Genomic DNA, 15,257 nt, shown 5'->3' with positions numbered 1-15,257 from the left:
TCTGTATAGGCCCAGAAGGTAACTGGTAAGCAGCAATTGCTGCAGAGTTTGGTTAAGCTCCACAACTCTCTTTCAGATACTAAAAGCAAAAGATACAACCATGGTGTCAGACATAACACGAAGTGCACAATTTTCTCATGACACAGAAAGGACTAGAACAGACTGATTCCCCTAGAAAAGGTGGGAGAAGCATGGACCTCATACTCAGAGCTGGCAAAGGCCTCAACACTATAACAATTCTTGACAGACTGTGCAAGTCCCCCAATGGCAGCTGTCCTTCAATTAGTGTTCCTGAATTTTGCTGGCAATCCAGGAAATAACCAGCAGGTTTGTGGAGATGCAACTGCTCAAACATGTAGAGAAATAAACCAGAGGGGCAACCAGCAACACCTGCACATAGGTCTGGGCAGCTGAGTATCACTCAGTAGATCCACCACTTGCTTTGTAGCTAGGGCAGGTGAACCTCCCGGTGCATGTACAGCACTGGCACAAGTCCCCAGGGACTTCTGCTTTGTGGTGGGACTGGAGGAAGGATGGGTGACTAAATTGGAGCAGGGAGGTGTGGCTCCTGCTCTGCCACAGAAACCCAGCATAAATTCAGGCAAAAGTCCTCTGATCCCAGCTTCCTGAGAGGCATGTCAAATGTCTGATTCCCACTGATGTGTATGTCGCAGAGTGAGATCTCTGAGGATCCATCTTTGTTCCTTAGCTGTAGCTCTCCGTTTCTATTTCTGTAAGAAGGCACACAGATACCTATAGCAGTACAGATGATCTTTGATAACAATAACCCAATCAAAAGTTTTTCCAGAGTACTTCACTCATCATTTCCTAGCTCACCAGAAGGGTTTCTGCTTTTTTTTTTCCTTTGATAAACGCCATATACGTTTGACCCTAGCAGGACCTAATCAGACTAGCAAAGTGACTTTAAGAGTTATTACATCAGTCTTGCGTCAGTCTGAGAGGGTCTGGTTGCACCACAGGGTGCATTAAGCTTAGGCACCAGCACAGAGCACCGCATTAGAGCAGGAATTCAGGACTGTAGCTCCAAGGCTACCTCAGCACTGCGTAAATGGAGGCTGTGCCAGGCACGAGGAAAGAAATCCCTGTTGCTGCTAATAGCCCTTTAGCTACAGCACATCATCTCAAGTATTTAGCTAGCCATCTAACTATCCTTTATCTCCAATTAAAAAAATACTCTTTACTATTTTCCTCTTTTGTGTTTGAATCTACTATTCTCTTCAGTTTGTTTTTTTTTTTTACCTTGTCATAATCCATTAACTTCATGTGCTTTGATCTTTCCACGGGGAATTTATTTCTCTCCTCAAAGATCCTTTCTAGTGAGAAGATATTTTCCCCAGTTCATAGCTTCTGTTCCCTTAACATGTCACAGCATGACAGCTTTTTACTTTTTTTTTATTTTTAAAAAATTTATTAACAATTAAGAAATCAAATTTCAAATTAGAAGTGAGACAGGCAAGTTTATTTCTGATGGTATAAGATGTGGCCTCTGATGAAAAATCAAAAAAGATAGACATTCCTCACACACTGCTAGATCACATTCCCTCCACAAAAGGTTTTGCCAGACAGAGTAGTTACAGGAGAGCAAAGATAGTCAAAGGTAGTCAGTTAGTCATAGATCAAAGGTGAGGAAAGAGGCAAAAAACAGCAAGGCAGAGATGGTTGTGTTTTACCCCACTTTACGTGAGCCTCATTGAACTAGAACATCTTTCCTTCTACCAGCATCATGCTATTACAAGCTGTAGCCCCTCTGTTTCACTCACCACTTAAGTGGTACTTGCTATCCTATGTATCACCAAACACCAGGCACACTTGCAGGGGTTACAAAGAGCCATGAATAGCAGAAGCCACCACCCTGAAGCCACCTTCCCAGACAAACAGTGAGTAAGGGCTGTTGCAAGCTGTTTTATTTCCTAGTACTTTGAGAGAAGAAACATTGAGGAAGAGGACAAAAGCCTTAATTTCTTTTAAAATGTCAATTTCTGGAGTACTGTGATGGAGACACAATCTCACACTAACTCAATTCTGAAAGACGAATTTGGAGGACGTCAGCAAAGGGAAGACATTCATTAAAGTTCTGGAACAATCATAAGCATGTAAGAGAACTACATAAGTCATCTTTACTCACTTATGCTACTCAGCTTAAACCAGGATGTTTTATCTTCTCCTCTAATTTCCATTAACAGCTGCTAATTCTGAAGAAAAAAAAATCCATAAGATATACACAATGGTTATATTTGTCTTAGTTTTCCAACAAGGTTTTAATTTTTCTTTGGTTCATTTGTCAATGTTTATATGGTATAAATCTGTGCAGTGCTGAAGTTGCCAGTACCACAGTACTGGGGTATTTTGATCAATTTCAGCCTATTAAAACCATTATCCTAATTAAAATTCACTGTTTGTTCCCCCATGTAAAAAAGCTCTGTCTTGCAGATGGGTGTTTTCAGAGGGAAATCTCTCACTCCCTCTTCAAAGAGTTTTCAACCTTATGCATTCACTTGAACTTTCAAATCACTGCCTGCTTCTCTGACCCATGTTTTGCTGGGGTCTGGTGTACCAGGTACGAGAGACCCAGGGCCTGTGGGCCATTTACACATTCCTCTCGATTTCAGTCAATTGTGTATGGCTAATACAGGACTACTGCTATATTCCAAGAATCAGTTTGCTTTCCTTACATGTATATTACAGACTGGGGACCAGAAGGAATTAAAAAGATGCTGGGTGCATCCTCTTCTACCTAGTATAGTATTGTACAATATACAATCTTTGGCTTTTATGATCAGGCCAGTTCCTGTGCAGTCAATAGCCACACACTCTCCCCCTCTTTGGAGTATATTTTCTATTTCTCTAATGTTACAGATTCAAGACTCAAAATAGTTGTTACTGTTTTGTTGCCATTGAGCTCAGTAAAAGGATAGTTCCACACTGAGTAGAGTGAAGTAATACTGGGAAGAAATGAGTACTCCTCAAAGCCAGATTGCCTGAACTGGAACAACAGCCACCTCAGTGGACTGGAGATGAAGCCCCAAAACTGGGAGGCTGAATTACAACATTTTAATTTGTTAAACACCTTCTCCATTTCAGACAGTCTGAAAAATAAACAAAACAAATTGCCTACCTCAAAACAAGTCATCTAATGCACACACATGCAAAAAATACCAACCTCTTGGGGTTTTATTTCTAAAGACAGAGCACAAGATGGAGTTGTCAAGTAGAACATACTTTGCACCATAACACTCATATGGAGAATAGATTTTGCACAGCATTAAGGGAACATCTAAATTGGGCATTCTCTATGCACTTTTACACAAAGCAGCTGTCACTGAAAACATCAGCAATTTGAAAACAATCTGCATGCTCCTACAAAGAGGTGTTTGTTCCTGTGCTGAATATCTTCTCACCTAGAAACATCACACTTCCCATAGAGTATTATTATCTTCTATCATAATCTTTCTAAGGTCAACTTACTTGTGTTTCTGATCTCCAAGTTAAGCATCCTGAGCATTTATCCGAATATGCTCAAGAGCAAATTTTATATAAAATCTATGTTGTACTTGGAAATACAAAATACACTACATTCTGGAAAAGGCTTCTTGAGAAAAACTCTATTTTGGTTATGGCAGTAATGATAAGGAATTCCCAGTTCCAAGCATGCCCCATTACTTGGGCAGAGGTCTAGTAATTAAAGATAACTGAAGAAAGTCCTGGAGTCTTTTTTTTTTTTTTTTTTTAAGGGAAAAGAGAGCCAACTACAGTAGCTTCCCTTTGTTCCACTGCGAAGACAGGAAGACAGACACAGCACTAATTTCTGTCTCTGTGCAATACTGAGGTGTTGTGATGTCTAATGTAGCAGTAGATCATGCATCCCAGGCTATCCTTGTGCCCTCTTCATTCAGTCTCCCTGTAGCTACAGTAAAAAGGAAGCAGAAGCAATTTCTTCCATCCCAAAGACATGTGTTCCCTGATTCAGCTCTGCTATAGGGCTCACTGATAGATACAGGTTAGCAGTAGAAGCAACAGTATAATGCTGCTGTTTGAGATGTGAGATTAAAGTAAAAGAATCCTTCTCCATCCTGACAATTCTCATTTTTCTGTAGTGCTCCTGAGAAAAGGACTTACAAGGTTGGAGCGTGGCAGAGCAGAAAATGTAAAGGCTTTTCAGAAATTCAAAAGTTCTGTTTGGCATAAGAAAGAGTCAAGGCCCTCACCTTAATTCCTCACATATTCTAAATCAATTGTCTTGTGACCTCAGTCTACAACCAGTCTTTTCTCTTATGAAAGAATGAAGTCAAGTTTGCCTAGTTTATTCTCTCAAAGAGACAGCCAAGAATAAACACCGATTATCTACTTTGACCAAATTAAAGGAAATTGTAGCTCAGAGCAGAGTGATTCCCTTTGTTTATTTGACAACACAAGGGAATTACTGTGATCCAGTCTCCTGTCACTGAGAGCCTGTTTGCTATCTTCATGCTGTTAGAGCCCCAAAACACATGCTGCCATCCCAGTACAGATTCAAAGGAAGGCCATTTCCATGGGAAAACAGGCTAGGAGCCCTTTGTCACCTGGAGCTGTAGTAGATGCTTGCTGATGGGTGAATCTATAACCGATCTGTACCAAGCCACCTCAGGAAGGGAAAAGTCTCAAATATAGGTGGATAAGTCACATTCACTCCTGGGAAGTTGCAGGGGAAGGCAGGTTTCAAGATAGACCATCTGCAGGTTAACAAGGGACCACAGTGAAAACAACAGAAAACCATATTCAGCATATGAGTCACTGCCTGAGACACCTGGCTGCCGGAGACTGTTATGTGACTGTGCTGTCAAGAGACTGAATGTTGGCTCAGTGCAGCAAGCTGCAAGTGTAAACACCTATATTTGTCTCCTCCACCCCATACGCTCACCAAGTTGCTATCCCCAGTCTGTTACTTACAATACTTCACCGCCACCCTTCAAATAAGAGGAGTTTCTCATTTTTTTTATCCTAAATCCCAGAAGACTTTTTTTTTTTTTTTTTTTAAGATATGAAGAAATCTTTACCAGGTACTTTCCTTTGTTATTTACATGCATAATCCCATAAGAAACCAGCACAGCTTCAAAGTAAAACAAAGATTATAGAAATAAACATACACCTTTAGGAAAAATCCTTTCAACTCGAGGAGTTTTGCAAACAGTTGCATACATCCAGTGAGGCACAGCTACCCTGGTCCAGGCTGGGGGAACAGCTGCCTTCACTGTAAGCCAGACTCAGTCCTACAGACAGGCAACGCTAGAGGAAATCCAGAGACAAGCACCATCACCAAACTAAAACTAAACTAAAAAAAAAAAAAAAAAAGGTGCAGTTTTAAATTAAATAAACATTTGGCTAGCCACTGATTAAGTTTTATTAAATGTTTTACAATATTTGGGGCTTTCTCAGGTTCACTCAGCAAGGTATGTAATGCTTAATTCAGTAGGAGTTACCTCCCGAACTACGTTTTTTTCTACTTTTTTTAAAATGTTTTCCTTCAAGTTACAGAATGTTACTGCAGCACCTCAGAGTGAAAGTACTTTGTACAGAATGATCTAGCTCTGACCTGAGCGTGCTCTGGAGCCAGTAGCCATGTTACCTCTGAGGATTTTGGATTTAACCTCCTAAACAGACACGACCTCTTGGACTCCTTCTCCCTTCGCTGGGTAGCTCTTAAGCTTCTAAGGGCCTCCAATACTAGCAACCACTCAGCACAATCGAACTTAAGGTTTCTTGGAGTTCTTTTACTTGCTGTGAGAACCACAGATTCCTCCAAGACTAAAGCAAGTTACTTAGAAGTCTTAGTACCTCTTGTCCACTGGCAGTGCACAGGAACCAGAGTATTTCTGAGAAAGGAACTCTGATCTTCTCTCTGGGTACAATGCTTCCTCCCCCAAGGCGCAGGACCCCTCCCGATTCATCCACAGTATCTGACTTGTTAAGATCTTTCTTATGCCCAGAGAGTGTTTGATTCTGTAACTGCTATGTTTTAGTCTAGGTCGAAGTGCCTTCTTTCTGCACGACAGGTTTCACCATCCCGTCTGCTTATGAAATAGGAAGGTCTGGGATAGGGGCTCAGGACTGAAAACAGGCTTTATTTCTAAAACTGTGGTGGTGAAGGAGATCCTCAGCAAGTGGCTATCTGTGAGTCAGCAGCAAGAAAAATATCAACTTGCATGGTTTGTAACTGGCTTTGCCAGGTGGAGGTTAGACAAAAAACCCCACCTGTCAGCTGTGACTTCTGTTAGGAGAGCATTCTGCTGCTGAAACATTTCAGTCTCTGCAGAGAACTTAAAATCAAATCTGCTCATTCTCCCCTAGAGTTAACTTCATAAAACTGACTGTCACAACAAGGGCAATGAACATGCTAATGCTGGGGTCTTTAACATCACTGCTGTAGCCACACTTCAGTTACGAGGATGAAATACAAGAGACCATGTTGCTCCATGTACATGAAGCAATTGGGAACTGACACGAACAATGTGCAGGTCAGCATCAACATGCCAAGACACATGGGGGATATTCTGCCTTTCCATTCCCTTTTCCTAGTCTCCCTAAAATGTTCAATGCAAAGAGAAATACATCTAAATGTTAAGTGACTTGAAATGTTTTTCGTATTTATACCATCTAGTAAACAACATTGCTGAAAAATGTCACCGTGTCATCTTCGTATATGTGTGGGAGACAATATCACAGCTGTCAGGGAATGGCTGTACAGCTCCTTGCTGGAAAGAAGTAGTCAAACATTTCAGAAGCAGACTTTTATAGCCTGGTGGGATCTCTTCTAAAACACTTGGGATATCCAGACTGTCGATTGCTTCCAGGAATATATCTGCTGATTCATCCTGGCAGTCCCCACCCTCAAGCTGAGCTCTCCCCGGATCTCAATCAGCAGAAAGGCTCTCAACCACAGCGCTGACACCAGCTCAGAGAATTCTGCCTTGGAATTCTCGGGTAGGCTGGTGGGCTGTAAGTCATCATCAAATCTCAGTCAGCTTTTGAAGTGTAGGACACAACCAGATACCCAAAATCTTCTGGAAGGACTGTTCTGTCACACAGTATACTTGTGATGGAAAACAAACAAACATTTGTACGCAACTGTCCCCTGCAAATATGAGTCCTTGGCCAGAACCAGTTCTAGCAAATCATGTCTGCAGCATCTACCACTCACCCTACACAAGGGATGCAATGTCATTCTGCCAGAGTTTTGCTTATTGATGCTCAATCTGATGCCTATTTAGGAAGTTTTGCATTTTTACCAATAGGCAAAGTCCGATAATCTTGTGGCAACTGTTTTCTAAGATTTGATCCCACTCAGAATATTCGGCAGCACAAAGTGCCATGCCAAGCAGTTTAGCAGCTCAGTGATAGCACAAAGTGCTCTATGTGTTTCAGGGTTAGATGACAACTTTGGTTTTGCTGCTACTGCTTAAAGCTCTTTGTTTGCTTCCCTTCCCCTTTCCCCATCTGAACTGTCACCAGGAGACAGCTGTTGGGTACAACGCACTGGAAATGGACACTACTGCAAACGCATGAAGGAAAGAGAAGGGGGAACCATTCTCTATCAGATCTATCGGCAAATCCAGCTGGAGTTCAGGAAGCTTTCCCACAGACCAACCTAAAAGGGTGTGTATGCGAGAGAGAGAGGGGGGAAGAGAGATTTTTTGGTCTCTTTTTGGTGTTGTTCAGGATCGTTAAGAGCAGTAAGAAATGTCCAGTCTTAGAATTCCCCTCTAAACTCCAAAACAACATACAAAACATTATCCCATGCCCATGCCGTGTGCCCACAGCTGGTGGATACCAGACCAGGGTTACGCTTTCAAGCAGCAGTGCCCTTTGCCTTACTGCAGCACACTGTAATTAAGGCGCTGAGTCGGGCCAGATTCACTAGCATGATAAAGAGGAGCTATTTTTGTATGTGAATTCAAATGAGCAAATGTAATTTCTAACCATTAACCTCCTGAAGTAGATAACAAGTGGGTTTAGGGGTAATTAATGATTTTCGTAGTTTCCAGGAAAGCTTTACCAGGACCCATATAGTTCTAAAGTGCTGGCACATTGCCAGACTCGGGATCTCAGTATCTAAAAGGGTAACCAGCGCATTACAGCACCCCCCCACCTGCCAGAGCCCGCACCCCAGCCTTTCTGTGAGATGCTGAGAAGTCTGTGGAGCCAATTCCCAAGCCCCTTCCTTCACAGAGCCACACTTGCTCTTATATAGGCAAGAGCTGAGTACTCTGGGTGCACTGCTCACGTTGAAGGTTCAGAGACTGATTCCAGCAAGAAGTGCGGTTGACAGAGCTCACTGGAAAATCTCATTCCTCACTCCTTCTCCAGAGGTACATGAAATCTAGGCTGAGAAAGGAGATCTGAAGAGGCAGGGAAAATGCTGGGCTAAGAATCTGTCCTGCTTCTGACAGCCCCAAACCAAGAGGTACCTGCTGCCAGCATGGGCATAAGGAGCACTCTGCTGAGCACGGCCACAGAGCTCCCTCCTGTAGGCTCTGCAGCCCAAGGGTCCACCTCCACAGCTGTGCCCTGAAGCAACACAGTCCTTAGTGCTAATTCAACAGCCACCATCTTGCTAGATAGACCAGGGATTAAACCCACCAATTTCACTCGTTACAAACTGAGCTGCAAAAGCAACAAGCTCTGTAGCAGTGGGTCACCACTCTTCGGTGACTTTGCCTGCTACCAGCAATTCCTCTCTCTTCCAGTCTGCTGCAAGTGACACTGAGATTTGCTTCTCCTCTGTTACAGATCCGCACACCCTAACTTGATATAAGCATATACGGTTTTATTAAAATGGGTACTCTGCACTACTAAGACAACATTTACAGGGAACAGAATGGTGGCTTTTTTCAAACTACCAAGCCACTGCAAGACATGGGGTAGAGAGATGGAAGCAGACACCAAGCTAGGGAAGACAGCATTGAATATGAAAGATGAGAAAGCTGGCTTGCAGGGAACCTGGGTTTTGTTCTTTGTGGGAGGAATATGAACTTTTGCGTTTAAGCCAAGTTTAATAGTGCATTCCAGTGATCTGCTTTAAAAAAAAAAAATTAAAAAAAAAATCCCACATTTCCTCCTTTCCTGCATACCGTATGTTTTCCCCTTCTATTGCAGGTATTTCTTAGCATGCACTATGAACAAGTTGAAGATGAAAGTGTTACCAAGTTATCACGGATGAAAAGACAAATTCTTGAATATTAGGGAAACAGCCAAATGTTAGGTTAATTAACCTCAACATTTTCAATTTTGATTGACCTTTTCAAACAAAATTGCAGAAGCACTGAGATTGGAAGGAACGTCTGGAGACCATCTAGTCCAATCCTCTGCTCAAAGCAAGGTCCACTACATGAGGTTGCTTAGGACACGGTTCAGTCAGATTTTTTAATATCTACAAAAACAGTTCACAAAACATCTCCCCTGAACAAGTGTACTACAGTGCTTTAAGAAATTATTTAAAACCAAATTTTACAACTTCATTTCAAAGAATGCAAAGAAGTCTTTTGGTAATTTTCTAACACATTTTCCCACATCCAGAATGGGAAATAAGAAAAAACTTTTCTTTACAATGACTGCATTTTTAATACTGTTCAATTTTTAAATTTCATTTTCCAATTACAATTTTAAAACTTCAATATATAAACTCCCGTCTGGATTTGGTGTGAGCGTCTTAAAAGAAAATCAGCATCTCTCCAGTATCAACTAACAACAATTCAGTACAATGCTTATCACTATTTCCTCTCTTCAACTCTTTCCTAGACCATGTAAGGACTTTTGTAAACTCTGTGGACACTTCCTTTCCTACTTAGATTCCAGCATAAGGCCACCGAAGCAGGACACATCACAGCCTCTGGTGTATTCCCACCACCCATCAGTTCTGTTTCTGTCTCCAGCTTCTTGCAAAGGCTATCTAAATTCTGGATAGTATTGACATGTTTCATAATAACAAAATCTCCAGTGAAGTTTTCAGCACTGACTCCTCACAAACACAAACTGTCAGCTATATGGTGCTTATAAAAACAAGCAAAATACAGCTATGATGTATAAACATGTAGTGACAGCACTTGATTCCAATACATTTACTGGTTTACATTTAGAGAGCGCTACAATTTTTAAAATATACTTAAAAAAAAACCAAACCAACACAAAAAATCCCCTACAAAAAGCCCCACAATTCGTGAATCCAATGTGGGTTTGATCTTCTAAAGGTCATCATAGGAGAATCCCTATTTTCTAGAAGAGTTCTCTTTTGACTCTGTAGTACTGAGTCCAGCAGGTGTAAGTTAACACCTGATAAATTAGATTTCTGTCTAATGTACTCTGAAATAGAAATGCCTTAAATTTTATGCATATTTCTCTTTAAATTTTGTATCTGAAGAGATCAAGGAACTTAAATCAGGTAATTCTGATCATTTGGCCAGGAACGTCCATTCTAATTATTTCACCCAACACAGAAGCTACAATATCATTACAACTGACAAAACACTTACTTGCAAATATACAGACAGATCAATGAGTTGCTACTTTACACAGAAAAACATAAGGCTGTCATAACTGAGCAGTTTAAAAAAACCACCTCGCAATCATTTGGTGGTTGTTCAGTGGAAAATAGAAAAGTGTTTAGAGGGCTCAAATACAGACATCAGGGAAAAAGGCATTGCACCATTAAAACACACCAGCCTGGTTAATTGCTGGTAATGGCTACGAATAATGACAGTAGAGAGTACTGAATGACGTAGGTGAGAGGATATTCTCAAAACTGTAATTGCTTAAAATGAGCAGTTCAGTCAATTTGAACTTTTTTTGGGACAGTCTGTACTGCCCCTTCCAGAGCACCAGAAATATTTGGCTGAAGCTGTCAGCGAGAATCTTCCACGTGTTCTGCATCCTACAAATGGTGGCAGAAGGGCAGTGGAAGGAAGGGGAGAACAGGTTTAATACATTGCTCTCCTTTCTTCAACCGCGCCTGTTCACCCTGGGAACATTCTGTACACGCACATGCACACATACATGTGTTTGCCTCATGCTCTACAGCCTGATTATTGATTTTTCAGGAAGACAGTAATGACGTAAATAGCATCTAAAAAGGGGAAATGCTCCTTTGGCAGACCGATTCAGCTTCCACTACAGCCATTTTAAGTGTCCTGTAAGTCACACCACAGCTGGAACTATCTATGCAAAATTCCTGGAAGCCAACAGAAACAAGTGATGGCCAACGCACAGCAAAATGAATGAGCATGAAGTCACAAGGAAAGGGACCACCAGACTCAATATGTTTGGGTTTCATCTACCTCATTAGCCTATTTTGAAGAATGTTTATCATGACACCTATTCACTTTGTACTTGTCACATGTAATTCCCAGTTGCTCCCATTCTGGGATTATTTTCTTTGCCAAGGTCCTCAAGACACCATTCAGTTTGAGCTCCACACTTTCAAACACTCATCACCCAAATATCCAAAAGATATATGACCTACTTGGGCCACCCTTATTTCAGATGGCGGGTGTGTGTATCAGGAATAACAATGTGAGCTGGAAGCATTTATTTCTAATGTAATATGTTAATAAGATCCCTGTCTGCACGATGCCACAGAAGAGCAAGTCAGGGAAAGCAAACAATGACCGAAACACGTACATCCCTCTGTTGATGTTCCAAAGCTGCAGACTAAACAGCTCCTTTTCCTAATGCACTTACTCAGAGCTGTGAGCCTTAGAACCAGCAAACAAGGGTCAGAATAGAACCATGCTGAAAATGAGTCCTTTCCCCTTCTCAACATCCTCTTCTCACGTATACAGCCCCGCTCCACTGAGTACAGTGATTATTTTCACTACAAGCTCCATTACATCCCTTCAATGAGAACAACCACCCACTTACTCTTAGCTATGCTTGTGTGAACCGATACTACAAGACCCTCAAGCCACTGGTCCCTCTGGCTGACTATAGTGGGGGAAAAATGTCAGAAAATGTCAAGACTGAATCTAGCTTCTCTAGGTCTGAGGCAGCTGGCCACCAGATGTAAAACCCTGCAGAACTTCAGTGGACTCAAATCTCTGACACCATGGATTTCCGGAGCTCTTCTGGAACATATTTCTAAGGGAATACAGACACTTAGCAGCATGGAACAGCTGCACCACTTAGGAAATTCACCCCTCCGTTTCATGCTGGTTCTACTTTCCTAGGACATACACTAGATGTATGCACTTTTGTAAGCCACTAAAACTCCTTAAAAACAGTGGATCAGTATTGTTTAGAGAACAGTACTAAATCAGTTTGCCTCTGGCTGCTCAGTACAAGAGAAGGGCAGAGTAGGGAGGTTTTGCCAAGTTTCATAAAATTATGCCCGCAAAAGGAGGGCTAAGTATGGCTCTACTAACAGCAGGAGACCAGAGCCATGCCATTCTTTTCAGAGAAACTGAATTCATCCAGAACAGACTCATTACAGTTGGTGGAACCATTTTAATCCCATCCGTCCCCTCCAGGATGTACGCCCTGCTGCTCTAAAACAGGCAGAAGGATTTATTTTTTTTTTTAGAAAGCTCTAACTGCTACCCAAGGAATGAGATACAGTGAGGCAATTCTGCCCCAGGGAGAGCCAGGTGCTTTGCTTTGCTGCTTGTCTCACAAAAGTTGTACCCTGCAATAGAGCACATTCGCACTGGATTAATGTAATCAAAGGCACCCTGCTGTCTGGTCACTGACCTATCTGTAAACCACAGATGACATGATGCCATGAGTTCTATTATATATAATTACCTATTGCGGTGTGACCATTGTAAAAGAAACAAAAACATATACTTCACCTGCTGCTGTTAATCTATTTGCTAGAGAGCAAATGGAGAGGAACAAAGCCTATAAGCGCCTCAGCTTTAAGCACCATTTTCTTCTCCTCATCTCCCTTCACTGTTCCTCCTATCTCCTCCGATGTGTTCTTCCTTATACATGGAACAATCTTCCCAGCTGCACTGGCATGGTTCAACCCTTCTGTGTTCTTCCTTTAGATCCCATTTATAGCCTTATCCTTTCATTCAACCCTTTTATGTCACAGCTTCCTCTCCTCTGCCTGCATCAAGGTGAAAGATGTCTCAAAGATGTATCTTATCTGCCCGGGATTGTACTCGCAGCGATGGAGACCATCAGGACAGACTCTCACCTGATGTAAATCAGTGCAGGTCTGCTGGTGTGATACACAATCATGAATTACAGAGAAGAAGGTGAATAAGGAACACTGTTCTCTGATTTCCAAGACTAGAGTGAGATCAACAGAACCCGCTATCTGCTGGCTCAAAGGCAAGAGGAAGCAGCTTTCACACCCAGCATGGTCCAGCTGTGGGGCTTCCTGCCACAGGACACTGCAAATGGAGCAGCTGGACTCCTTCCTCAAAGAACAACAAAACCCATTGGGAGTCATGAAATACAAAGAACTGTCCTCAGGTTCAGACACTCCCTGAGCCTTAAGTCACTGAAACTGGGAAAGTATTCTGGGAATACCAGCACATACCCACTGCTTTCTTGTACTCTTCCCTGAACACTTCCCGCAAGCCACTTTAAGGGACAGCACAGCGGGACAGATGGGGCTGTCACTAGACCCAGTGAAGGAGTTCTTTACTGGCACTAGCATCGTGTCTCACATACATGTCTGTATACACACGAGAGGAGTCCATGTGTGCAATACTCTATAGGTGTAATGGCAGGAAAAGTAACCTCCGCAGAGTGTTTGGTGCTCACTAGCAATTAGCTTTTATAGTCCGGTGAACTACAACTGTAGCTGCTGCTACAAGTCAGTAACTAATACACATTTATCTCTGTTGCTCATCAGTAACTCAGAAGCTACTGGGACATGATATTCATGCAGATGTTAAAAAAAAGAAGTTTTCATTACAATATCTGGCAGTGGAACTGAAGCCAACTGACACTGCCAATGACAAGCTGCTTATTTGTCTTGGCTTTGTTTCGATTATCAAACTGAAAGTCTATATTGCCAAAACAGACAAAAACTGCTTTCCACTTTTCTTCTAATTTTTGTCGGAAGTCTGATGCGAGACCCCTACAGAAGAAGTATGACCAAGTTATATCAGCATCACCCTTTCTGCTCTATTTACAAATGCTCTCATGAACACCTATATACACCAAGATGGAAATATACACAGGTTAAGTTAAACGTTATCTGAGTTATTGCTTTGTGTCTGAACAGCTTAGATTGTATAATACTGCAGCAGCAAACTGTTGTACTAATCACTGAAGAACAGCTCACATACAAATGAAAGTATTTGATGTCATCATCTGGCTCTTGATATAAACACAACTAGGCAACAGAAGCTTACAATGAACTGGCTTTTGCTAGATGGAGTTCAGTGTTTACATAAGGAATCTTCTTTTAGACAGCAATTTTATTTACTTCCAAGGAGTTCCTTGCTTTGGAAACATTTTAGACAGCATGGACAAAGCTTATTGTGAGATATTATATAGGAAATAGCATTAAAGAAAAAAGCAAAGCCAACACTGCAGAATATGCGATAGTAGACTCTTATTTTGAAACCCCCTCACGAAGAACAGTTGGTTATTGGAAATATTTTACAAGTAATTTGTAGGATTTCCAGAAATCCTCATCTTGCCTGAATTAACCAAGGTCTGGTTCTTCCAGGGCTCCCCAATACCAGCAGATACTCGGTCCCATACACTAGATGTGAGTGACTGACTGTTTCAGACATCTTCTCCGGCTGTCCCTTAGGAGCCACCGGGACTGATATGAATCCAGACGGTAGTAAAATGCTGGATTTAGCTACTTGAATTCTTTTGTGAATGAACAGGGGTCAGATCAATTCCTACTTACCTCTGCACACTTCTGGTTTCAGAATTGACTTTGGGGGTTTCATCACTGCCTAGCAGAGTGTTAATGCTTTCATTAATATTGAATGTAAAGACTTGGAAGAAATATTTGACGAGATGTAACCGAGAAGGAACAGGTTATCATCACACGCTGCTGACAGGAAGCCGCTGGACTGGGGACGGTGGGGCTGGGTCGATCAGCCAGCCAGTGTCGGAGAGAACCTCGCACTCGACAGGGAAAATAAACAGGACCCGCTCCTGAGGATCTGCAGCACTGAGTGACTCAGGCTGTCGAGCCATCCCGACTCGAACCTGTTGAGGATCTCGGCCCAGCATTTCCCTCTGAGCATTAACGCGAGTTAGAAACGTGTCGGTGAGCCCCTCCGCTGGCGCCCGGC

The 15,257-nt window shown here is 42.1% G+C and overlaps 1 protein-coding gene across 1 annotated transcript in view; it reads right to left on the bottom strand.

Annotated features, from left to right (window-relative positions):
* The window catches only part of LOC113483466 (vesicle-associated membrane protein 2-like), a 54,124-nt gene extending 38,965 nt beyond the window's left edge, over window positions 1-15,159 (bottom strand). Inside the window, exons 1-2 of the mRNA XM_026855007.1 lie at window positions 15,008-15,159; window positions 13,913-14,077 (exon numbers count right to left, since the gene is read on the bottom strand). Of these exons, the coding sequence (XP_026710808.1) occupies window positions 13,913-14,077; window positions 15,008-15,159 (317 nt within the window). The remainder of the gene's footprint in view (window positions 1-13,912; window positions 14,078-15,007) is intronic.
* Window positions 15,160-15,257: the final 98 nt, after the last annotated feature.

Source organism: Athene cunicularia (assembly GCF_003259725.1).
Source record: "Athene cunicularia isolate RWA chromosome 9 unlocalized genomic scaffold, athCun1 chr9_part1, whole genome shotgun sequence".
Classification (NCBI taxonomy): Eukaryota; Metazoa; Chordata; class Aves; order Strigiformes; family Strigidae; genus Athene; species Athene cunicularia.
The sequence above is the reverse complement of the archived record's forward strand: the minus strand, read 5'-3'. Positions and strand labels throughout refer to the sequence as shown.